At 39.2% G+C, this 27,323-nt stretch overlaps 1 protein-coding gene across 3 annotated transcripts in view; it reads left to right on the top strand.

Annotated features, from left to right (window-relative positions):
• Window positions 1–25,772, top strand: part of Tasp1 (taspase 1) — a 270,718-nt gene extending 244,946 nt beyond the window's left edge. For 2 of the 3 annotated variants that reach the window (XM_036185439.1, XM_036185442.1), the window contains one exon: window positions 24,802–25,772. In XM_036185439.1, coding sequence (XP_036041332.1) covers window positions 24,802–24,894 — 93 coding nt within the window. In that variant the 3' untranslated portion in view covers window positions 24,895–25,772. Of the gene's footprint in view, window positions 1–12,638; window positions 12,695–24,801 lie in introns of all 3 variants that reach the window. The other variant, XM_036185440.1, reaches the window with a different exon arrangement.
• The last annotated feature ends 1,551 nt before the right edge of the window (window positions 25,773–27,323 follow it).

Below are 27,323 nucleotides of genomic sequence, written 5' to 3'. Positions count from 1 at the left end.
CACTCAGTCTCTTATTCTCAGTACCTGTGCCATTTATGCAGCTCTGCATTGAGTGCTGCCCACTGCAAACAGAAGCCTCTCTAGCCAAGGTTGAGAGCAGCCCGTGTATATGGGTATAAAACCAAGTATTTAGAATGTAATTTGACTTGAGAAAAAGAGCAACAGTAGATTCTACTCTAGGGCCTGTGATCTTCCTGCCTCAGGGCTTTGGACTAAGATTACTGCCCAGGCATGAAATTCTCTTATGGAGCAGGTCTCTCTTGTGGGCAGGAAAGCACTGCCCCATTGTTACACCGGTACACACCTTCTCCTGGCAGTCTGACCCTGCGGCATGCAGGGTCCAGTGTTCAGGCCATTCGCTGTCTTTCCTTTCTAATCAGTCTGCACAGCACCTTTGGCACTATGAGAGATAGACTGTGCCGAGGACGTTTCTAATGAGTTTGATACTGACTTCGCTGCCCTATACCCAAAGTGTGTGGTGTCTTCAGCAGAATCTTACTCCATAGTTGTGGTGGACAGCAGTGAGTGACAGTCGCCTGTGCTGTTTCTTTTGGAGCACTCTGGGGCCTCCCTGACTTACAACTGTAGTGAAATGTCTTGCACTGTGCTTTTATTCAGTAATGTGTATTTTCTGAAAATTTCATTGTTCACTCATTATTAAACTACTAAAACCAGTTTTTTAGTAAACATAGATTTCCCCTATTTTCATGTTTTTCTCAACCTGTTTAGGAATGACGAGAGTTTCTGAGGCAGAATTTTGATTTATGGAAACAACTTTCCTGAAATTGGATGAAAATTGGTGAAATAATCTCATCTAGTCTTAATTTTCTAACCTTTTAAAAACATTTATAAGGTTATTTAGTATATGATTAACTTAATGAGTGTTTCCTGCTGTTAAAGAGTAAAAATACAATAGATGACTTTGATACTGAGACAAGAGAACTTACATTCAGAAAATATATTTAAAGATCAAAAAGAATATGGAATAGGAAACCAAGTTAAAATGGATTTATTCTGTTTAGTGGTACTTTGTGTTTTGTTCTTCTTTACTTATTTCATACTATTGATTGTGATTACATATATAAATCTTATTTCCCTTATGTTGTAGGGGCTGGGGCCCAGAGCCTCATACATGCTAAGCAAGAACTCTCCACCAAGCTGTACCCAGCCTCATAAAACTTGGATGCCATTAATTTTCTCTGGCCTCATAAAATTGTTTCAAATAGAGTTTACAAAACTTGAGTAAGGTCTCTTTTGTGCCAAGGATAAAGCTTCAGAAAGCTAAATAAATTCTCTACTATATCTTAAAAATGAGGGGAAGCATTATGCTTAGTAACCATGCTAGGCACAAAAAGGAGACATTGTATTTCCATATATAAGAAATACTGACAGAGTTAAAATGCATTCTAGAAATCTATAATGCTAAAATAGTGGTGCCTGAGGGAATTTGAGAGTGATCGTAGAAATGTTCCATGTATAAAGTTTTCTATTTATGGTTTGGTTTTGTGGGTATACAAACTATTAGATGTCATCTAACCCTTTACTTAGCATCTATGCATTTCATGGCATGCAAATTATACTTCTGTGTTTTGGAAATCATGATAAGTAGGAGTACTATTCAAAGAATGACTCTAGAGTTAGACCTGGGTTTCTATATGAGCCCTTGTTTATAACCTGGGACAGGTTACAAGTCTGATCCCCAATTTTTATCTATTTATTTATTTATTCAATCATTTACTAGCTGTCATCCTCCTGCCTCAGTCTTCTTAATAGGTGTGTGCCACTGTTTTGTACATTCTACAGAATACTTTTGAGAGCCATGTTTTGATTTTTAATGAGTGAGCAAAATAAAAGGAGAAATAGCAAGTAGCTGATAGAGAGAAGTAGCAGACATATTGCAAAACATCAAATCAGGCACTCTAAGTACCCATCAGGGATGACTGGGGTAGCCTAATTGAGTGAGCAAACAAAATGTCAAAATATAACATTATAAGATCCAGGGTCTGGCTGAGGCTCTCTGCATCTACTTGCATCAGTTATTGGACAAGAGTTCCAGCACGACAGTTAGGGTGTTTGGCCATCTGATCACCAGCTTAGGCCAGATCAGGCTTTCTCTTCTCTCGACCATTGTCAGTAGTCTACAGAGGATGTATCATTGTGGATTTCTAGAGACCTCTCTAGCACTTTGCTTCTTCCTGTTCTCATGTGGTCTTCATTTATCATGGTCTGTTATTCCTTGTTCTCCCTTTCTGTTCTTGATCCAGCTGGGATCTCCTGCTCCCCTAAGCTCTCTTTCCCTTGAACCTTGCCCTTCATTATTCCCACTGTTGTCCAGGTTGTTCATGTAGATCTCATCCATTTCTCTGGTGGAGCTCCAGGAGTCCAATTGTCGAGAAAGAGGAGGGACTGTAAGAGTGTGAATTGTTGAGACCAAGATTGGAAAAGCACAGGGACAAATAGCCAAATGAATGGAAACACATGAATTATGAACCAAAAGCTGTGGAGCCCCCAGCTGGAGCAGGCCCTCTGGATAAGTGAGACAATTGAATAGCTTGAACTGTTTGGAAGGCACCCTGGCAGTGGGACCAGGATCTGTCCTTAGTGCATGAGCTGGCTGTTTGGAACCTTGGGCTTACACAGGGACACTTTGCTCAGCCTGGAAGGAGGGGACTGGACCTGCCTGTACTGAATCTACGAGGTTGAGCTGAATCCTCAGGGGAGTCTTGGCCCTGCAGGAGATGGGAATGGAGGGGAGGGGCTGGGGGAAAGGGGGGGAGGGGGGGAGGGGGGAGGACAGGCGAACCCATGGCTGATTTGTAAAATTAAAACACAAATATAATAATAAAAAAATAAAATAAAATGTATTCCTAAAACAAAACAAAACAAAAAAGATCCAGAGTCATACAAACATCTAGCACAAATAGTCTGGTCAGCTGGTGTAGACGAATTTCTAAACAGTCTTACTAAATAATAAACACAGAGCCAAATACAGAGGTAATAGCCAAAGAGATCAGAGAGCTAGCGAAGAGCCACGACTACCTTCTCTTACCACCTCATCACTGTTGCTTACCTAGAGTGAGCTTCTTCCTGTGGGTCTTGTGTTTTCATTGCTTTCCTGTTCTGCTTTCTCATTGGCTTTAAGCCTAGCCACATCACTTCCTCGTCACTGCCTGTTTATACAGACCTCCAGGTCTCTATGGTTGGTACTGGGATTAAAGGCTCATGTCACCATGCTTGGCTGTGTCCTTCACCACACAGATACTTCCTGCCATGTGATCAGATTAAGGGCGTGGGCTACCACAACCTGACTTCTGTTCCTGGCTCACTATGACCTCTAATCTCCAGGCAAACATTATTTATTAACATACAAATAAAATCACATTTCAGCACAATTAAAATATCACAAGCTGGAGTTTCTAAATGTGAGTCCCTAGTGGAAAACAGCATCCCCTCTGGCAAAGGCTTCCCCCAAAAAAAGATCAAATAGTATAGACAGCATCATCAAATTGGGCAGTTAACAATATATAGCAGAAATAACTAAGGAAGCCTTGAGATCGTGTGATGCTGGAGTTTCCACTTGGAACCCCAGGCAGGGCAGCACAGACTTCTGCATGAGCTTCTACCTTGCCTTTCCTTCTATGTGCATTTTCACATCATGGGATAAACAGTAGTAATCATTGTTGAATAGTTTGCCTTCTGGCTCTTCTCAAGGAGGCAGTGTTTTCAATATCCTTAACAGTTTGTTGTTTTCCCTCTCCCTAGTACAGAGACAGGAGACCAACTGGACTCAGGATAGGGGTTTTAGAAGACTCGTGACATAAACAAACTTGGGGCTGAAGTGAGAGGACCAACCTTGCTTTAAGAGCCAGCTTCTTCGTGGTCTTAAGCAGAACATGACAATTCACCAATATAAGGGAGATTACAGCTACCATGCCCTGCTTTGCAATTCCTCATTTTGAAGAGGGATGCTTCTGGTGATTAGATAGCATTCTGAGAAGTAGGTAAAAAGTGTAAGTGTAATGTATGTAATATATGTGACATTATATACCGTGGATTGTAAAAAGTGTAAGTGTGATGTATGTAATATATGTGACATTACATACTGTGGATTGTAGAAAGTGTAAGTGTGATGTATGTAATATATGTGACATTACATACCGTGGATTGTAGTGGTGATAGTGGTTGAGGCAGTAGAGGTTGAGAATCACTTAGAACCATCACATTTTGAAGCTCTTTAGTCTCTTCTGCACTGTATCTGTTTCAGGGGTTCCATTTGCATTGATGACTAGTTATACTTCTTGAATTTTACCCGGTGGAAACAATAGATTGGCTTTAAAAATGTTACTAGCCTGTATATACAAATGAACTAACAGGTAATTTAAGGGATTTCAGAATAAGGAAAAAGAAAAAAATATAAAACATGTTTGTAGCAACAAGAACAGATACCCCATATCCAACCATGTCCAATCCTGCAGTTCAGAACAGTATGTTGGTGATGGAATGCTCTCAAAAGGCTATCTAACTAGATGTTTTGGGCAACTGTAAGACCATAAGACCAGATTGACAGTGTCATGGCTTGCTGTTTTGTTTTGTTTTATGTGTGTGTGTGTGTGTGTGTGTGTGTGTGTGTGTGTGTGTGTATGTGTATGTGTGTTTTGAGTTTTTTCCTCCTTCCTTCCTTCCTTCCTTCCTTCCTTCCTTCCTTCCTTCCTTCCTTCCTCTTTTTCTTCTTTTCTTTTTCTTTTTTTCCTTCTTTTCCTCCTTCTTCCTCCTTCCTCCTCCTTCTTCCTCCTTTCTCCTCCTTCTTCCTCCTTTCCTTTTTCTTTCTCTCTTTCTTTTCCTTTCTTTTCCTTTCCTTTCCTTTCCTTTCCTTTCTTCTTTCTTCTTTCTTCTTTCTTCTTTCTTCTTTCTTCTTTCTTCTTGATTCAGAGGGCCAGCAGGCAAGGGTACTTGGTACCAAGCCTGATGACATGAATTCAATTTCTGGAAACCACATAATGAAAGAAGAAAATGACTTCTTCAGGTTGTCTTCTGACCTTAAAATGTACACCACAGCATGGGCACTAAATAAATGTAGTAAGCAAAAAAGATCTGCCTGTGGTGTTTCTGACACAAATGTACTTAAGAGTGATTAACTCTTGTGACTTTTATTAAAAAATAAAACTTGGGAGTCAAACATTAGGGAATAAACCTGAGAGATCTACAGAGCTATAGAGAAAGCTATAGCTATGATTACCTGCTCTCTTCTCCACCTTCCCTGATCAAAAAGACTGTGTATCTATATAGGACCCTTCTTATTCTGTTGTTGTTTTCTTTTTTTTTTTAACCCTTTACTCTTTTTGGCTCTTTGGGGGTCACTCAGCTCCCAAATAAATATAAATGGAGGCTTAATCTTTCTTATAAATGCCCAGCCTTAGCTTGGCTTGTTTCTAGCCAGCTTTTCTTAACTTAAATATCCCCTTTATCTTTTGCTCTGGGCTTTTATCTTTCTCTATATACCCCCTCATTACTGTTCTGTAGCTGAGTATCTGGCCCCTGATGTCTTCCTTGTTCTTCTCTTGCTCCTTGCTTTTCTCTCTTTTTCTCTTTCTATTTATTCTTTCTGCCATGCTATTTATTGGCCATTCAGCTTTTTATCATATCAGTCAGGTGTTTTAGACAGGCAAAGTAACACAGCTTCACACAGTTAAACAAATGCAACATAAAATAATGCAACACATCTTTGTTTCATTAAACAAATGTTCCATAGCATAAATTAAATGTAACACATCTTAAAATAATATTGTACAACATTATTCCTGTGTGTCTCTCTAGCTTCCTCTGAGTCTGCCAGAAAACTCTGTGGTCTGCTCTGGCCAGCTTAGTGTGGACTCTACCCTTCACACCAAGGTCTAACTCCATTGAGAGTCTCAGAGCGGCAGCACAAATAAGCCTCCCATGAAACTTATTATCCACATGAGAAAGTATTCTAAATTTGTTTTGCTCTGAACTGAAAATTTTCTTGATGGAGGGAGGCTTATACGTTTCAGGATAAAAATAAAACTTGAAACATACAAGGCTCAGGAAGGTCCTAAAACTAAGTTTCATAAGGATCCTGGCCGAGCTTATAAAAACAGTAAACAGTTGCTGGAGGAGGAGACTCTTCTATGCTGAACTATCTGAAAGTTGTGCAAGTACTTTGTGGGATACATACAGATCCTGTGAGTCCTCACCCATTCTTTGTGGGCTTTTCAGTGATGAATTTGATTTTGTCCTCCACGTTCCTGTAAGAAACCTCTTATGCTACTATAAGTACCTCCAGTAACATCATCAGTTCACTTAGCTACACTGGGAGTAAGCATTTCTTTGGTCTGTTGTCTGTGCCATATCTAAGATGAATCTTAGAATCACATAACAGAATAATGATTACATAGTGATCTTTTCTTTCTTTTACTTGCAAAGCAACAGACAAATTATTTCTTTAATGACAAAAAGGCTATAATCTTGACCATGTCATTCTTACTTTGGTGACTTTCTAATTTGACATAAGGCATTGGTTCTGTAATTGCAAATATTCAAGGTCCCCTCCATTCATTTTTGTGTTGTGAGAACTTTTATTACACCACGTTCAATATGTGACAAGAATGGACCTTATACACTGACATACAGAAGTTCCAGTGGCCACAAAGTAGGTGTAGATAATCTTAACTGTGAGCCTGTGTTTAACATTAGAATTCCAAGTCAGGATGGAATTTCAGACACAAGAGTTTGTCCTTTATGTTCTTTCTTCCTGATCATATCTAGATTTTAGATTGAAAGCTAGATTATAACCAAATCAGATTTTTAATTCCTTGAAGAATACATAGAATACCAAATTTTACATTAATAATCATAAACGTGCACATCTTAAAATTTATATAAGGTAAAGGGTTTTTTCCCCCCTGCTGTTTCCTCCTGCAAGAGCAGAAAATTTAATGATACTGATTCTGGTTTAGTATGGGTCAGCAGTTGGTTGAAGCCATATGGTAGCCTTTCTTGTTTGGTGAGGCCCTGGCACTTTTGAAAGTCTTAACACCTGGTCTGTTTCACAGACATTTAAGAGTGGTTGTAGATTTGATTTGTAGCCTCAAATCAAATATTATATAGGATACATATTTAATATTTTTATTAATCCCTTGCTAATTTTATGTAATGTATTTTTATTATATTCACACCCCCACTTTTTCCATATCCACCCTCTCCACCTTTACCTTCCTAATCACCCAACTTCACATTTTCTGCTTTTTAATAGAAATACATCTCTTCCAGACCAAACCAAAATATTCCTTTTAGTATCTTTTGTAGAGTTCCTTCAGGTTTTTTTTTTTTTTTTTAAACCATGGAAAGTGCTTCTCTGACCTCCAGATAACTGATAATTTTGTGGATATAGTAGCTTGGACTGGCACCTGTGGTTTTTGAACTAGTAGAACATCAGTGCAGGCCCTCTGGCTTTTAGCATTTCCTTTGAGAAATTAGCTAATTGTTTTGGTGGACATCCCTTTACATGTGACTGGGTCATTCTGTCTTGCCACTTTCAATCTCCTTTCTTTGTTCTGGACATGTAGTGTACTGAGTATTCTGTGATGTAGGGCATTTCTTTTTGTCCTGTCTATTTGGTGTTCTGTATGCCTCTTGGGCTTTAATAGGCAGCCCTTTCCTTAGCTTTGGACAGTTTTCTTTATAATGGTTGAAAATATTTCTGCACCTTTGGTTTAATTTTTCTTTTTTCTTCTGTATGTATTATTCATAAGTGCAGTCTTTTTTAGTGTCCCGGATTGCTTTCATGCCTTGTTCCTGGGATTTTTTAGATGTAATGTTTGACTGAATAATCTGTTTCCTCCACTTTATCCTGGAGACATGATATTCTGTTATAATTCATCCAGCCATGAGACTTCACTTTTAGTTTGTTTTTTCTTTTCCATGAGGAGGGTTTTTTTTTCCTTCAGAGATTTCATTTCATTACTTAATTCCACTTTAATATCTTGAATTGTTTTCATTACTTTATTGAGCTGTTTTTACTTTCACCATCCTCATTCAGGGTTTGTTCATATCCTCTTTTCCTTGAACGTGTTATAATTATATTTTCAAATCATTGTCCTTTGCAGTAGCTACATTGCATTTTCAGCTAGCAAAACAATGGAGTGCTATTTTCTTTTGTGTGTGTGTGTGTGTTCTTTTTTAAATAGTAATTTTATTTTATAATTAACTTAATTTCACATATTAGCCATGGATTCCCCTGTCCTCCCTCCTCCCACCCTCCAGCCCTCCCCCCTAATCCACTCCCCACTCCCTCCTCCTACAAGGCAAGGTTTTCTATAGGAGATATATTGTCTTGGTTATTCATGTTGTTTGTGGTTTTGTGATGGGACATTGGTGTCTGGAGTTAGGTTGTTGATAGTAATTTTTGATTTGTTATCTGGTTTTGCCCTGTTGTAGTTACTTGGGTCTTTATTTGCTGTTATCCCAATGTGTCAGGCTGCAATGGTGCTTTCAGTCTCGACCACTGCTCAGTGTTGCTATGGGAATGGACTGCTGGCAGTGGTCTCAGCTCGGGTAGGGAATAGGTGCAACTTTTGAGCATAAGAGTTAATCTGCTACAGGCTTAGAAGGTTCTATCTGCTGATCATCTTAAGTTTGTAGAGGGTTTGCCTGGTTCTGCTGCTGGTCCTTGGATAGCAGGGCCTGGGTTCTGAGTCATGCTGCACATGGTGCTGGTGATGAAGTTCCAGTGACTCCAGAGCGGACTGTTCCAGGTCAAAGTGTAGGATGCGTTCATTACCTGTTAGGAAAGCAGCTCTAGGTTCTGGGTGGACTTTGTATGGTTCTGGTGCTGGTTGGTGGATGGGATGAGTGATAGACAGGGGAATGGACTAGAATACATTTTAATTTTCATGTTTATTAAAAATACAGTTTGTGCCAGGCATTGGTGGCACACGCCTGTAATCCCAGGACTTGGGAGGCAGAGGCAGGTGGATCTCTGTGAGTTCGAGGCCAGCCTGGTCTACAGAGCAAGATCCAGGAAAGGTGCAAAGCTACACAGAGAAACCCTGTCTTGAAAAACAAAACAACAAAAACAAAAACAAAATACAGTTTGTGACTGATTGAAGGAAGGAGACTAGAAGGGGAAGAAGGGGAGGAAACTGGAGTGGAGTGAGTAGTCAAGGTGCACAGTGTATTTGAAAGGAGATATCTTAAGAAGCCAAACACTGTGTACAGCAAATACATACCATATGGAAAGGGACCTGTAAAAAGGAAGCAACTGAGAACATGAAGGATATGAGATGTTCTATCAATCAGTGAATATTGCTTGTGCTTGTAGAGTCATCCTGTGGAGGTGTCTGTGTCCTGAATATATGTAGCTGTGCATCCTGTAAAATTTTAGTGGAGCTGTAAGAAAACATAGTTTCTGTTTTAGAAATCTCAAGTAAGAGTGTCCATTCTGTTTAATTCTAGAGATTAAAATTCCTCTGTGATAGCTTAATACTCTTACCACTTGTAAGGCAATACTATAAGTTGGTGAAGAGTGGACAATTTAGTATTGAATAATTGATACATTTGGCCATGGTTGAGCTTGTCTCTCCACTTACATTCCTTTCGAATATCACTGTCTGCAGTAAGTGGTAGATACGGACAGTTTACTTTATGTTCTTGAGCTGTCATCACTATGCTGGGTGTTTGGACTGTCCTCACTGCTGCAGTGTTGAATTGCTGACAGAAATGTAATTTAGAATGAAGATTATAGTAACAATTTGTTGTTAGCGATACTCAGAGGACCTTGAAAATAGTATCACTAGAAAGTGGTATGTTAAATATGCATTTTAAAAACATAGTAGTTCTCTGATTTCTTCCACTGACGGTTCTTTTGAATATTAAATTTAAACAGTTAGAACCTGCTCACCACACTGTTCCTTTAAAATGTTTATGATACATATCTTCAGGACAAAAAGTAAAGACATTGGCAAGACTATTTTTTATAGCCAATTTGTAATAAGTCCTAGACTTTGAATAAAACACCACAAATTCCTACAGCTTTACAAAGCTCATGGTCCAAAAACTTGATACCTCTGTTGGGTGAAGATATTCTAGATTTAACAACTCATATTTTATCTGAGGAAGCCATATTTGGGGGAAAATATCACTTGTAACATTTTCATCACCAAAGATGACAAAACTGAATTTTTTTTCTTAGATTCAGGTAGCTAATATAGACTATTGGGATTTATTTCAGTCATTAGCATTGACAGACTACAAGGAAGGAATCTTTGCTTTGAGATTTTTGCTAAGAACAGAGGAAAATAGAGCAACAAGTTAGAAGGATTTCCCTGACATTTGACATGTTCCCTTTTTCACAGTATCTGTTGGGATCCAGCAAAAGTCAGCTTTACATAACTGACATTTTCGATTTTCACCTACGAGAAATGCTCAGGATATCAAGACATTCCCACAAAAGTTATTGAAAAAGGATACTTGGTTTCTGCCTTTACTATGGAAAAGATGAGCCAGAGCCTCCCCCTTTATAAGCCCAAGAGGAACCTCCAGTATCTATGCAAGGGTTATGGTTAATTGTACCTTAATCTGTAGAGTGGGTGCCTTAGTTAAGATTTCTGTTGCTTGAAGAGTCACAATGACCACTGCAAGTCTTATAAAGGAAAATAGTTAGTTGAGGTGGCAGCTTACAGTTCAGAGGTTCAGTTCATTATCATCATGGCGGGGAGCATGGTGCTGGCTATATCTTGATCTGAAGACAACAGGAAGTGGACTGTCACTCTGGGGGTGGTATTTTAAGCATATATGAGACCTCAAAGCCCTCCTCCACAGTGATAAATACTCCAACAAGACCACACCTACTTCAACAAGGCCACACCTCCTAATAGTGCTACTCCTTATAAGCTTATGGGGCCAGTACATTGAAACTACCACAGTGGGCTTTCCTTTTAACACAGTACCTCCTGACCACAGAGAAGATGTGTCTAAGATATCAAGTCCCTTACTATCAGCTGTAGAGTAGTGCAGCTCATATTTAGACCACAGACTTTGTACTCCAGAGCTTACACTTTTAACCACTTAGTTATTGTCTTAGGGTTTCTATTTCTGCAACAAAACACCATGACCAAAACGCAAATTGGGGAGGAAAGGGTTTGTTCAGCTTACACTTCCACAATACTGTTCATCATTGAAGGAAGTCAGGACAGGAACTCAAACAAGTAGGATCCTGGATGCAGAGGACATGGAGGGGTGCTGCTTACTGGCTTGCTTCCCCTGGCTTGCTCAGCCTGCTTTCTTATAGAACCCAGGACCACCAGTCTAGGGATGGCATCATTCACAATGGGCTACACCCTACCTGATAAATCACTAATTAAGAAAATACCTTACAGCCAGCTCTTATAGAGGCATTTTCTCAATTGAGGTTCCTTCCTTTCAAATAACTCTAGTTTGTGTGTCAAATTGACATAAGACTAGCCAGTACCACTGACCCCAAGTCTACTTGACACACAAATACATCAATTAAGCCACGCCTTTCCTTTCTTATTCATTCCCAAGATGTCACATTAAAAGCATAAATAACTTTAAAAGTTCCACAATCTTTACACATTCAAACACATTAAAATTTCAGTCTCTTTAAAATATTCAATCTCTCTAAAAATCCAAAATCTCTTGTAAAAGTTCAAAGTCTTTCATCTGTGAACTCCTGTAAAAATCAAAATTAAATACATTCTTTTAGAGGGAAGAACCAGGTCACAGTCACAATCTGAACCAAACCAAACCAAACTCTTTAACAGTATAAATAACTCAATGTCCAGTTCTCTGGGATTCACTCACAATCTTCTGGACTCCTCCAAAGTGCTCGGGTCACTTCTCTGGCTCCACCCTCACAGCAACACACACAGCTTGTTTTCTAGGCTACACTGTCTTCCCACTCCACTGCTGCTGCTGTTCTTGGATACTGGTATCTCCAAAATGCTGGGGTCTTCTGCTGTATGACAGAATCTTAATTCAAAATAGCAAATGACCCTGATAGAGTCTTTAAACTTATGTCTGAAACTTCCATCCTCTGCACTGCTCTCAACATTCTTATCTTCCACATTACATCCCACTGAGCTCTCAGCACTCAATGACTTTTCTTGCCCAAAGTTCCAAAAGTCCTTCCACAATCCTCCCCTAAATACGGGCAGGTCTGTCACAGCAATACCCCAATATGCTGGTACCTACTTGTCTTGGGATTTCTGTTACTGGAACAGAACACCATGACCAAAAAAACAAGTCGGAGAGGAAAGTGTTTATTCAGCTTATACTTCCACAGCACTGTTCGTCATTGAAGGAATAAGAATAGGGTGGTGATTTGAAAGAAAATGCCCCCCAAAGGGAATAGTACTATTAAGAGGTGTGACCTTGTTGGAGGAAGTATGTCACTGTAGGGTGGGCTTTGTTTTTCTTTTGTTCAAGCTTCCCTCAGTGTGACAAGGAGACTACTCCCTGTTGCCTTCAAGTCAAGATGTAGGAGACTTGGCTACTCCTCCAACACCATGTCTGTCTGCACACCACCATGTTACACTATGATGATAATGGACTAAACTTCTGAAAATGTAAGCCACCCCAATTAAATGTTTTTCCTTTATAAGGTCATGATGTCTCTGCACAGCAACAGAAACTCAATGACAGACAGGACTCAAACAAGGTAGGATCCTGGAAACAGGAGCTGATACAGAGCCATGGAGGGGTACTGCTTACTTACTGGCTTGCACCCTTGGCTTGCTCAGCTTGCTTTCTTACGGAACCTAGGACCACCGTCCCAGGAATGGCACCACCCATAATGGACTGATCCCTCCCCCATCAATCATTAGTTAAGAAAAAGCCTCACAGCTGGAGACATTTTTCTCAATTGAAGTTCCCTCCTTTTCAAATAACTCCAGTTTGTCTGTCAAGTTGACATAAAACTTCCCAGCACAGTTACTATAGGTGTGTGTTTGTGAATTTCAGCTTTAAAATGCTATAGAACAAAAACTGGGTAAGATCACCAAGAAAATGAATACAAACAGAAAGGAAGAGACCTGAGTCCTGGACCTTTCACATTTATATATTGGGGAATGAAGAAGAGCTAGCAAAGGACTCTGAGATGTGGCCAGTACCAGAAAACAGAAGAAAGCTAGGTTCAGAGAGAAGAGAATACAATTCTACTCAGTACTGTGGGGGATATTTCAGTTTCAATTCACACCCATCTAGGGGAAGAGTAAGGACATTCTCGAAAGAATGATATATGCTTATCTAGTTAATTATTATTTTTATTGGTACATTCAACATTAAATGACCCTGCTAGAGAATGAAGAAAATAACAAGAAGAGGGTGTCCAGTCCTGATCCTGAGTGTGTCCTGGAATTTCAGAGAGCTGCTCGGCTGCTCCACATTCAATATTCTTAACACTGAACTGTGATTTTTTTTCTGCCTAGTTGTGATTGTGTAGAATATATACGGATTTTTAAAATTTAATATTTCATTTAAAATTTGTTCCTCTTCAAATATTTAGAAAAAAGAGTAAAGAGTATTTTAAAAATCAGAACAAAGGGCCAATGAGATGGCTTCGCACTTGCCACAAAGCTTTATAACCTGAGTTTGATTGCCAAAAACCACATGGTGATAAAGAGAACAGGCTCATGCAGGTTGTCCTCTGAACTACGCATCCATGTCACAGCATGTGTTTACATTTGCATGAGCACTCATACACATGGGTACACACAGAGAGACACACACTAAATTAAAACAAATATTAATCAGTGTAAAGACTATAAAAGGTCTCAAGATCTCAAGACTTAACATTAATGTGACATCACGTGTGCATCTCCACATAGCCTGTACAATAGACCCACTGACAGTCTCCTGTCTGTGGTGCCTGAGGTAAGGACAATTTTGCTCCTCTGTGGCAGTATAAGACCATGTCCCAGGGTGGACTAAAAAGCTGTCTCCTACCTGCATCAGACACTGGTGCTTCGGGTATTGATAGGTCTTGAGATTATTCTCAGAGCATTATTTCCAAAGCTGAGGCTTTGCCCAAGGAGAAGGGGAAACAAACTTCCAGAACTGATTGTGATTTTAATTGGTTCTTAGCAGGGCTAATTAAAAACAAAACAAAAACAAACAAACAAACCAAAAAAAAAAACAAAAAACAAAAAACCTGTAACATGGATTCAAAGAGATTTCATTGATGCAAAACATGTAGATTTAGATATATGGGATTTTAAAATTATTTTAAATTACATTTACAAGAACATCTTAATGCATGAATCAGAATTAACTCAATATTGTTGAGGCAGTTTAAAAATATTTTTTTAATTTTTTTTTTCTGGAGCTGAGGACTGAACCCAGGGCCTTGTGCTTGCTAGGCAAGCACTCTACCACTGAGCTAATTCCCCAACCTAAAAATAATTTTTTAACCTGTAAAAATGTTGAATCCCAGTGACTAGAGATTATCCAACCAAGCAGTAGCTCATAACTCATTCTCTGAGTCACAGAATCATTCTAAACAGTTAAAAATTGTAGCAGTAGCTTTTTTAAGAAAGCCGTATTTCACTCTGAAAAACTTTTGGGCATATGCCACTGCAGTGAAGGTGTGTCTCCAACAAGTTAGATTTAGAACCCTTTGGGCTAGAGCACTCTGGTAGTACAAAGCCCTAAATTTGGAGTCCAGACACATTCATTCATGATTCAATTTTTCCACTTCCTCTCTGACCATAAGCAAACCACAGTACCATTCTATCTTTCTCATTTCTCTCCTTTTTCCCCCTTGGGGAAAAAAATAGCTGTAGCATACGTCTGTCTACCAGTAGTGGTATTTTGAGATTTCATTGATTCAGAAGCAGCATGGACTCTGCAACATTATATAATTATAGGGATCTCTTATTTCTAGAAAGATTTCACAAGGGAATGGTTTCTATATCCTATAAAGATAAATTGCCCTAGAGCAAGGTCCATGTATGCTTTATTCCACTGTCTCCTATTAAGAGTACAGAATAAGTGTTTGCTAAGTGGTTGAGAGCTTTTTATCACCTTTAACAAAGGGAATAGTCAAGATAAATCTCCATATGAGTGGAAGCTTACTATAGCATTTGCCACATTTTGTGGGCTGCCTCAAAAGGCTTTCAAGTGAAAACTGGGAGGGAATTCTGGTGTGATGTTGCCTCTAATCGAAGTGTGGTGTCAGCAGGCATGGTAAGAGAAGAAACCAGAACAGCTCTGGGGCTGGGACATGCTGTTCTCATCAAGCAGCATTTTCATCTTAGTTTAAGATTCTGTGGACATGATTTTATATGTGAGAACAATAGAACATGTTACCCTTCCTTTAGCCTTGTTTCAGTGCTAACAATGCAATTACCATAATATTGCCTTTGTGTTTCATCCACATTTACCAATGCATCTTTCATGTCATGGATATTTTGCATATGGAAAATGAGGTAGGGAGGACCTATAGCAAAATAAATAACATATGGAGTTAATTCCTCATTTTGTTGGTATTTCTGATTGATTGTAGGAATAATGTCTTCAGATTGCTCTGGCCTGTTTTTTACTTAAGACAATGGTGAATTTTTTAAAAATTCATTAACAGGATAAATAGAAGCTAGATAAAGTTAGCATCTTAGGGTGTTAAAACCCTGGGTGTTGGGGCTGAGAGCTGGCACAGTGATTAAGAACATTGGTTGTTCTTCTGGAGGACCCAAGTTCAATTCCGAGCACCCACAAGTTCAGCTCACAACCATCTAAAACACCAGTGCTAGGGGATCCAGTGCCCTCTTCTGGCTCTCATGGGCACCAGGCATGCACGTGATATATAGACATACATGCAGACAAAAGGAAATTAAAAATATAAAAATAAAAACTTAAGTGCTGTAGAGTTACATTGCTTAGTATCTATCTCACATGTTCACAGTCAAGTGACTGCCTTCATCTTTCAGCCTACTGGTAGATAATGAGTTCTTGTTCTATAAGATATACACACCATTTTAGACTATATTAAGAAAATTCAAGTGCAGTTGTCAGTAGAGTACATCTGCTTTCATGATGAGGTCTGAAGTCCAAACTATTTTTAGTTAACTACATTCTGAGGTTTAATGCCACACACAAAGAATACTCAGAATATACTTATTCACAAGTCATGTCTCCTTGAAAGACAGCTCTTGAAAGACATGGACAGGAACTTCTGGGAAACCAATGGGGGTGGTAGTGTCTCTTGAATCAAGTCATTAAGAGACAGAGGGGAAAAAAGAAAGCCCACAATAGAAGCATGCTAACAAAAGCTAACCAGATACAACTTCTCTCTGCAGTTGCTTTTTAAATGTCTGTCATGTTTATTCCAGCAAAAGAATACTGAGAGTGACTTGTTACTGGTCAAGTATGAATTGACTCTGTTGGGCCTGGAGACAGATGCAGCAGGTGAAGGCACTTGTCACACAAGACTGGCAAGCTGAGTTCAATCCCCAGATCTCATGTGAAGGCGGAAAGAGGCTGAGCACAGAAGTTGCCCTCTGACCTCTGCATGTGTGCTGTGGCTTGCCCCCCTCCCCCATGGTACTTTTTTTTTCAACTTACCTATGTTAAGGATGGAAAGTGTGTTCAGCCCGTAGTACAATCTCAATTAACCAAATTCATGTTGCCCAAATAGCAGAGTGGGAAATGCAGAAGTTTAACTTGTATTTAAATGATTTGTTACTCTATAAACGAACATGTTGTTCCAGGTTATATTTTAAAAGTTCATGTGGCACTATCATTATATGAAAAAAAAAATAGAAGTCCTAGGACTCCACAATTTAAAAATACAGCAGATTGAACAGGGTGTGATAAAATGGTAGAGGAAGGGAGTTATCTTTCTCTGCAGAAGGATATGGTAATGAAAGAGTGAGCTTGTTAAGGACCCACATCTTATCTGGCCAGAATCCTGCTTTCCAGAAGGAAAACACACACAGAAAAAAGTTTGTCCTAGAGTTTTCCAAATTTCTCCTGCTGTTGAATTCATCAAAATTTCACAAAAGCAAGAACCCTACAGATAGACAAGGCATACAGCTTCCACTTGACCATGATTTTTGTTGCTGATGTCTCTAGTGCACTCTGGAACAACTGTACAACAAATGAATGGGTGAAGTCATATGATACCATTTCTATGTTTTATACTAATATTGGGAAATATATAGACTTTTATTTTTATTGAGGGACTACTACTTCAATGTCATGATTATTTCATTTATATAAACATCCTCAAACTAAAGCACACTTGTTACTCTAATCAAAAATACTAAAATATAAAAATCATTAAGTTTTAAATCTCAAATTTGCAATATCATTCAGCCAAGGTTGCCCATCATGCCTTTCCCCCACCCAGACTTTTTAAAAGATGTATTTATTTAGTATGTATACAGTGTTCTGCCTGCATGTATGTCTGCAGGCCAGAAGAGGGCACCAGATCTCATTACAGGTGGTTGTGAGCCACAATGTGGTTGCTGGGAATTGATCTCAGGACCTCTGGAAGAGCAGTCAGTGCTCTTAACCTCTGAGCCCCCCTCCCACTTTTTAAAAGAATTCAGCATTTACTTAACATCTATACTGAGCTCCTGTCATGTGCTGGTTATCCTTTAGGTGACAATGAGAAAACAGTGTTGGATAGTTCCCTGTCCTCATGGAACTTCTATTCCAGGAGACATGGGTGATGGATGAGTAAGCAATCACAGATGGGTTAGACAATGGTAATGCTGTATGAACTATTGAAGCAGAAAGGCTGGTGGTAGTGGAACTCAGATGGGTGGCCTGAGGGAATTTCTTAGAGAAGGTAGCTTTTGAGGAAATATCTGACAGAAAGAGCAAGAGATGTACACCAATGTGAGAAGGAAAAACTTAGTGAGAACAACACATGGTCCTGATGCAGGTATGTGCTGTGTGATTGTGGACCAGCAAGAAGGCAGATGGATGACTAGAGGAACCGGTAGAGGAGAGGGCAGGAGACAGTTGAGCTTAGAGATAGTGGAGAATGAAGTCTATGGAGCATTGATGGCTTTAACCTTGTCATTTTGAAGTCTCTATTATGGTCTGAATTCTCACTTCTGTTGATGTAGTGTTGTTGTATTCTGTCTTTCCAACAATGTTTTATGTGTGAGAAGGTGATTTGTCAGCATTCTCCCACTTTTTCTCTGTGGCACCTAGGTCTGATGAGTTGATTGTTTATCACACTTATCAAATACAATTTCCCAATAGTCTTTAAATTGTGCTGCATATTTTGTGCTAGGCTGCATGTTTGTTTGAACAGTAATATTTAACATTTATTGATACATACTTTCTTTATATTCACTATCTCATATAGTCCTTGCCAGCTTTATGATGAATGTTACACTCATATTCATTAGTGTGGAGGCCCAAGAAGTTAAGTAACCAACAGAGTTCACATAGTAAGTGTAGAAGCCTGGCTTGTGTTAGTTAAGATGACAGAAGCTACTATAATAAGCAAACCTCGTAATGCATAATTACTTAAACATAATGGAAGTGTTTTCTTATTTATATAAGATGAAAAATTGAGGTTTCTGATTAGCAAAGGCTCCTCTCAGAATGGTGATGTGGAAGTCCCAGCCTCCTGTCCCAACAGACATCAAGATCAAAGCTGATAGAGCTGGGGGACAAGAAGATCTTTGTTAGCCTTGTGATGATGCATTTCACTACAGCCCACTGACCTTTCTGTCATATAACCATACTAACTGCAAAAGAGGCTGTTTTACCCAGAAGAAAAAAAGATCCATCCAGGAAGCCAAGGCATTGTGATTCTGTACATAGCCATTATGATACCTGTGTAAATTTTTGTGAAATTCATGTACTTGTTATTGAGTGGCGAATACTTCTACATCATGTTTTGATTTTTTGTTTGTTTGTTTTTTGTTTTTTCGAGACAGGGTTTCTCTGTGTAGATTTTGTGCCTTTCCTGGAACTCACTTGGTAGCCCAGGCTGGCCTAGAACTCACAGAGATCCACCTGGCTCTGCCTCCCAAGTGCTGGGATTAAAGGTGTGCGCCACCACAACCCAGCTACATCATGTTTGGAAATGCTTAGTTTCTCCACTGCCAAGTGTGTTTCACGTGTCCTTTTTTTCTGTTTGTAAATGCCTGCCTGACTTTAATTGTAATGCCTTAACTCAGGTTTTCTATATTGAAAAGGAAGACTAAGCCCCAGAATTGCAAAATCAATGAACAAAATATTTCTGAGAGATCATTTTTTATTGTGTCTGCCTAGATATTTTTACCTAACTCCACCAAAGTAGGGTAATGACTTAATGGTCATCCTTTGACTATTATGGAAGACCTACAAGTCTAAAAGTAGAAACATAGTTGTGTGTGGAGAAGCAGAGGATCAAAATATAATGACTAAATAAAGGCTTTTAAAATTAAACTGTGTTTAAAATTAAATCATGTGCTTGTAGCTTTCCTAGAAACTACAAAAGAGCAGGCACTGAGGTGTTCTTAAAAGATTTTAAAATGCATGAGTAATAGGAAGTAATCAGGTTCTCTTTAGATTCAATATCAAGTTATTAAATTTTTTTCTTTAAATATCACTTTAGAATTCTGATGCTGAATGTATTTGGATGTTTAAGGAGCTACAACCCTGAGGAGTCAGTCAGTTTATCTGCAAGTCATAGTTCTTCAGGCTCCTTAACAGCAAGACTGTCTACTGCTCAAGGCACGGGCCAGAAAACCACTATAGCTGTATAGTCACTGGATTCCACTGCTCAGGAGCTATTTGCATCTGAGAAATCTCAAGCTCCAGCTCTAGACAGCTTCCAACAAATTTCTCTGTCTCCCCAATTGGAAAAAATTTAGTTCATACCTTTTAAAAATAAAAATCTAAAAAGGGTTGTTACTGTGGGGAAGTAGCTTGATTGACTTTTTAACTAACCTGGTGAGTCACACTAGTTCATACTCTGGATCCTCTGTGTACACTAACAGCCCTGGAAGGTGTATTCCAGTCACCTACCCAGAGAGTGTTTGGAATATGTTTCTTTGTCAGGCTTTGAAACAGGAATAGAGAATGCTGGGGTGCCAACTGACTTTCAGTTAGACAGCTGTAAAACTGAAAAAGAAGTCAGAATCAAGAGTCACTGGATAAGAAATGCTCAGATGGCTGTTACAGAAGGGGAAGCTGCTTGATTGAGTTGGTGATTAGAAGTTTTTCCTTGACAAAGTTAGGATATACTAGAGAGCAATTGCTATTTGGTGAGAGACACCACCAATGAATGTGCCTGCTACATTCTCATTGGTTCTAAATTACAGTTAAAATGCATTATTTAAATAGCTGGAATTTACCTTGTGCAATTTCCTTTGCTTGTGAAAATACACAAATTTGCATAGTCCCTAAAGATACTGAATTGAAAATTTTCTGTTGGGGGCTGGGAAATGGTTTAATTGTCATCTGGGTGTGACAGCTTATCCCAGCTCTGAGGAGGTGGAGAAAAGAGGATTCTTGAGGCTGTTGGCCAGGTAGTCTGCCCAGTCTGTTAATTCCAGGTACAGTGAAAGTCCCTGCCTCAAAACATAAGATGCATGAGAGCTGGAGGAAGACACTTGGCATCGTGCTCTCGCCTCCACACGTGCACACACAGATCCTACTGATTTTTAGTTAATCTTTATAATTTTAGCTGCTTAGACTGAACCTAGAGTTTCACAAATATGTATGCTTGTTTGTTTTGTAGCCCAGGCTGGCATTTAACACATGCTTTTCTTGCCTCGAACTTCCAAATCCTAGGATTACAGTTATGTGCTACCACAGTGAGGGTGGGAGGGGGCATGTTGATTGTAGAAAATGGACTATTCGGAGCCTCCAGAGGTTCAGACACACTGCTCTAAAAGAAACTTGGAAATAAGCTCTCATATAACAACTGATAGGACATGTAACCGCTCCTACTGTTTCTAGGATTTGATAGCTATTGAAACATGCACAGAAAGCTTTGAGTGTGTGTATATAAACTTTCAGAATAAATTCACTTATTATCTGAGAAGATCATGCTGATGGGTGAAATTGGTAAAGTACTGGTATTACATTTAGCCATTTTACTACCCACAATATCAATATCATTCATTTTTTTTTTTTTTTGAGATAGTTTCTCTGTGTAACAGCCCTGGCTGTCTGGGAACTAACAGAGATTACCTGCCTCTGCCTCCTGAGTACTGGGATTAAATGTGTACACCACCACTGCCTGGCTGAAAATAATTTTTATAATTGCAAATCCCCCTGGGATTTAGGGAAGTGAGGATTGTGAAAAGTTAACAATTTTTTTTAATTAAGTTTATCTAGTTGAACTACTTTATCTAGTTGAGTATTTCTATTGTGTATAAGTAGCTCAAATTATAGAAATCTAGTTGTGTATTTGTAGCATTTTGCTTATGTACTATTATTGAACATCTCTAAGCTATTCCTACCCCTCTTTTTAACCTTCCTAATTTTCCTTGAAACTTTGTGGCTTAACTGCTTTTTTATGTATTCTGCTGTCATAAACTTTATGTTGGAGTGGTAGTGTTAGCAGGGCTCTAGACTGGCCATGTATGCTTTTTGAAGCATATCAAGTCCCACAGTGCTTACAGTAAAGGATTTTGCTGCTTCCAGTTCCGGATCTTTATCTTGGTCAACAGGAAATCTTGTTCCTTTAAGACTTAACATCCCCAGTTCAATATGTAGGCTGTTTGGTATATTGTCGTTCTTTAAAGACGTCAGTCAATTTATTCTCTTTAGTCTCTGAAGCCTGATGTCTCAGTGGATTTTGTATGATTCTCTAGGAAGTCTGAGGACAGGCTTTCCTATAATCCTCTCTTTTCAAACTAAGCTGTTCAGAACATTCCAATCTGTTTGTAAGTAGAAACAGTGAAGGTGTATTTCTGTTACAGAGGTCTGCATCTTAGGTTAATTCCTTGTGAGTCCCTGTCTTAGTTGGGGTTACCGTTGCTCCAATGAAACAAAAAAGACTGTTTCAGGGGAAAAGGGCTTACACTTCCACCTCACAGTTCATCATCAAAGGAAGTTAGGGCAGGAACCTGTAAGCAGGAGCTGATGGGGAGACAGGAAGAAGTTCTGCTTACTGGCTTGCTGGTCATGACTTGCTCAACCTGCTTTCTTATAGAACCCAAGACCACCAGCCCAGGGATGGCACTACCCACAATGGTCTGGATCCTCTCCTGACAATCACTAATTAAGAAAATGCCTTATAGCTGGATCTTATGGAGGTATTTTCTCAGTTGAGATTTCCTCCTTTTAGATGAATTTAGCCTGTGTTAGATTGGCATAAAACTAGTCAGCACAGTCCCTTATGGACAGCTACTCTGGCCAAGTAAGAACTATTATTTCTTCCTCTCTCTCTCTCTCTCTCTCTCTCTCTCTCTCTCTCTCTCTCTCTCTCTCTCTCTGTGTGCGTGTGCGTGTGCGTGTGCGCGTGTGCGTGTGTGTGTGTGTGTGTGTGTGAGAGAGAGAGATCTCTGAGAGAGAGAGATTGTTGTGACCTATACATAACATAGAATTTATTATTTAAATCAGTTTTACTAAGCACTAAACAATTCACATTGTTAGGAATTGTCACCATATCCATCTCCAGAACTCTTTCATCTTCCCAAACGGGAAATCTGTACCCATTACACATTACCCTACCCTACCCCATTCCCTTCTCTTCTCTCAGCCTCTGGAAGCTGCTATTCTAACTTAATATTTGTGAATTTAATTATTAGGTGTCACATATTAGTAGAACCTACTATCTTAGTTCTTTGATATCTGCTGTCTGGCCTATTTTCCTTAAGATAATTTCTTCAAGGTTCATTCCTGTTCCTCATATCCCTGCCTTTTGAAGGATAAGTAATATTCTATCATGTGTACATTGCACATTCTGTTCATCCAGTGACAGCCATTGGACTTGCTTCCACCTTGTGGCTGTTGTGGACAATGCTGCTGTGAAAATTGCACATCGTACACATTGTTGTACAGATATCTCAGTTACCACCTTCACTTCGTGATAGAGCTTAGATACCCAGCAGTGAGCTGTTAGATCATTCTGTCTTTAGAAGCCTACCACACTGTCTCCCATAGTGCTTCTGCTTTGTGCCTGTGTTGGTGACAGGAAGATGGTAGTAGGAAGGAAATTCATTGGACTTTTACTATCTTGGGTTCCTTTTTGTTTAAGAAGACCTTAAAAGGTTGATGGGGGACGTCCATGGGAAACATTTTTACCTCCTGATGATGAATATTCTTATCAATTCAAAATGTTGGCAATTGTGAGAGTTAAGCTTTTTGTGCTTCGTGTGATATAGGTCACTGAGGAGCAAGGACAAACTCTCCCTCTCCTAGTAGCTACTCTTTAGAGACTGAAGAAGCTTCATAAAGAGATTATCTCAGGAATGATATATCCATGTGATAAGACAGCTTGGCTTCCAGGTATAATAATAAGGCCAGGTTCTTCAACATGGCTCCCAGGGGCCTAAGTCTGAGAAGTAACATCAGGGATTACTGCATCTGAGAGACCTACCTTAGCCAGTGTCACACTCCAGAGTCAACTTGCCTCACCCCTGGACAGGGCAGGTTGCCTCCAGACTTGCATACAGGAAAGCTAAGTACTCAAAGAACATTTCCTATTCTCCAGACCTGCCCAGGCTGTTTTATGTCAGCACTTCTGGTTGGACATACTCAAAGCAGTATGTCCACCCTCACACCTCGAACCAGCAAGCTCACTATTCAATCTAAAACACATGATTACTTCAGTTTTGTTTCATGAAAGCATGCCAGCCCTGCCCTTGGCCAACTCTCCAGCTTCAGCTAACAATCTGATCCTATGTCCTTGAACTCACTTTGGTTCAGTCTTTAGGCAAAGTTTATTTAGAGAAAGAATTAGAGAGTAGTAGCTGAAGATGATTCACTCCTCTCCCATTCTTCGTTGAAAATACTGACATTTATTTGTCGCCTTGATTCAGCCAGATTATGGAAAAGAGGGAAAAAAGAGGAATAGTTTTCCTGACCCCTCTGGATCAGCATTTACTGTCTTTCTTGGATTCCAGCTTCCTTCAAGTGGTGTTGCAGTGCTCAGCTCATACAAATCCCTACTATATAGTACATCGATGTCTTCTCTTAGCCTCTTTAGTCAGTGACCTATTTATGATAGGCCCCAGGAGAAATGCCACCTAGCTTTAGTGCCAAGAATAGATGTTCTCACCTGAGCAATTGACAGGTTGTGATCTAGTACCCAAACCACAGGAAGCCATGTAGCCACAGTCAGGCTCCAGGACAGACCTCTTTAGCCTCAATTTTGTGTTGTCAGTAATCCTGTTTTTCCCTTACTAAATTTTTACTGTTATTTTGTATTATTTTCTTTAGATTATCTAAGTTTTTGTAAGCTACTTTAGTCATTGAAAGAATAAATGACACCTGAAAATCATTGTGCACATTTTTTTTTTCTTTTTTGAGAATTTAGAAGACAAAATGTATACCGTTGACCTGTTTTTAGGCAGCTGGAATGTGCTCTATGTAGTTGTATCAGAACCACTCTTCAGAAATCCAGAATGTTCTGTGCTATTGAGATGTTAGTGTCTCCATCATCTCTGCATCCCTATGAACTGGTGCTGTGCTTGCCTGTAGCAGATGGCCAGTGAACATACCTGAGGAATTTAAAGAAACAGGGCCTGCCATTCCTTAATGTTCCCATGATCACATCCAGTGGACACTGAGAAGCAAAGTGAAGACACAATGTTCCTGAGTTGGCCTCTGCTTGACCTCTGACACTCTCTTTCTCTTTCTTTGCAGACTCACATTTCAAGACTCCCTCCTGGTGCTGTGGCAGGACAGTCAGTTGCAATCGAAGGCGGGGTGTGCCGCCTGGAGAGCCCAGTGAACTGACTCTGGGCTGAATATGAAGTGTCTAAGAGGCATTTCAAAACCTGAGCTTTGGGCTAGTTAATTGAAGTTGGGTGTTTTATCTTGCTTGTTTTGTAAATCCTATTGCAACCTCGGGCACTGCTTGGGACACAAGTGCTGCTATACTTAGTGCTGGTTGACACTCGAGTCTTTGATGGGTGAGCGGGAGCATGTGTGAGTGTATATCCATGTGCAGTTTGTATGCTTGCTTCTCCCTGGTGGGGTAGGATCTCCTCAAGTGTAACCTATGACTGAGAATGATCAAATCCTTACAAAATGTGTGCTTTAACTGTTTACAAGTAAAACCTAAAATTGTAGAAAACTTTAATTTCATAAAAAGGTACCAACTATGGTTGATACAATGTGTCTGAACTGAAGAGTGAATCTGCTTGTTTAAATGACTTGACCTTCATTGTCCTTTTAATAACAGTAATAACAGTAATCAGTAATATGGTGTCAGTTTAAGTGGATGGTGTGGTAACTTAAACTGTTGTTCTCATCCCTCATACAGGGCATTTTTCCTTGAACAAAGAATGGTTTCAGTGAAACAGTCTAGTGGAAAATTAAGGTCAGAACCTTTTAAAGTAATAGTCTTATTGATAAAGTTTGTACTTCTCTCCTGAGCTATTTGAAGCTTAAGTATTGCATAGCTTTGCGCCGTGTGTACTATATTATGAAAGAATATGTAAAGAGAGTGTTCAGTAATGCACAGTCTTAATATGTGTATAATTGAATGTTATTTACAATGTAACACTGTAAATAAGAAAGCAAAGTTTATGGGAAAATTCAATATTATCTTTGTTTCTCGTTTAAATATATTTTTAAGATAAAGGTACAAGAATAAAAAGCATATTACTGGGTATAATGTGTGACTGCTTGTTGCAGACTAATCTTTTGAATCCTAGACTGGTAACTTGTGTTTTATTCTCTTTGCAAAAAAAAAAAAAATTACTTCTTCCAGAATTACATTTTTGCCCATCTTGCTAGCCTGGCTCCATGATGCTGCAGTCAACACTAGTAAGAAGGAAGTCAAACTTAAGGTGATTGAAGTCTCTCTCTCAAAACACTTACAATTTCCATTGCAACTTGATGAACATAACAAAGGGAATGAGCAGAAACACTTTGCTTTGAACACTTGGAGTGGCAGCTGAAAGCTCAATGGTGGTGGTTGATAAATTGCTCTTAAATGTTATATTTAGAGATTCTGGAGCCACAAAAGAAAACCCAGACTTTCTTTTTATTTCTTCTTCTTCTTTTTTTTTTTTTTTAATGTAAGAAGTGGTTATCAAGAAGATACTAAAGATAGACTTGCTCAGGGGGAGTAAGTTTCCCTGCAACATATAATCAGGGCTCTGGGCGGTAACTGATAAAACCTCAGATGAAATTATATACTTGACATGGATGTATGGCCAAATTATAAAGGAAAGACAACCAAATGAAGAGGATGTAAATATGAGAGTTGCTGATTTATATTCCTTGTACAGGCAATTACATTTGTCTCGCTATGTTCTCGTAGACAGGTTGGTGCCATAGTATCTGTTTCTCATTCTTAATGAGGCCGAGAACTTAGTGAGAAATGGACTGGCTGGTGGGGAGCCTTTGGTTTCAAATACTTTCAAAGACCTGTTACCTGTTGGCAGAATTTTTTTTAGGAGCTGGACTGGATCACATAAAACTATGAGGACATATGGAGTCTGAGAATCCTCTGACTGATTTCACCAGGAATGCCAGTTCTTTTATCTCCTGACTCACTCTATTCATTCTTAAGAGTCTGACTTTGTTTAAGATCCCTTTTATGAACAGTTTCAAAACTGGTCAGCACAATAGGGTACCTCCCCTCTTAAGAACAGTCTGTCAAGACTATTCTCCAGTACTCTGAATAGTTTGTTGTAAGAGATATTGTGGAGTTTTCAGGGGGAAAGTGCTATGCAGAAACTTGGAGGCAAAAATGAAGTGTGTTTATGGATCCTTTTATTATACAATCATGTTCAGTTTCAGGTACTGAACCCAAATGATATCAACAGATATAAAATAGAATTCACACAAAAGTAAGAAAGGTAGAAACAGATTAAAAAAGAAAACAAACAACAACAACAACCAAAAAAAACCCTTTATTCTCCTATTCACAGATATTACCCAGGCTCTCAAACTGTATTTCAAGAAAACTGCTTTTAATGTAGATGACCTTGACAATTAGCCTATATTCAATCTTCTTAGGAGCCAAGAATTATATGCTTTAATCTCTTTGTACAAATGGTCTGGATTCCATGAGGCCATCACTGTAACCCTGCTCTGAGTTTGAAAGTGGTACATCTCCAGGACTTGGTGAGAGCCAGGCTATGAACACTCCTCACACAGGTGGAATGCTGTGCTCTCCAGGACGGTGGTGACCATGTGACTTTGCCATCCTT

This window comes from Onychomys torridus, chromosome 4, assembly GCF_903995425.1.
Source record: "Onychomys torridus chromosome 4, mOncTor1.1, whole genome shotgun sequence".
Classification (NCBI taxonomy): Eukaryota; Metazoa; Chordata; class Mammalia; order Rodentia; family Cricetidae; genus Onychomys; species Onychomys torridus.
This window is presented reverse-complemented; position numbering and strand designations above follow the sequence as displayed.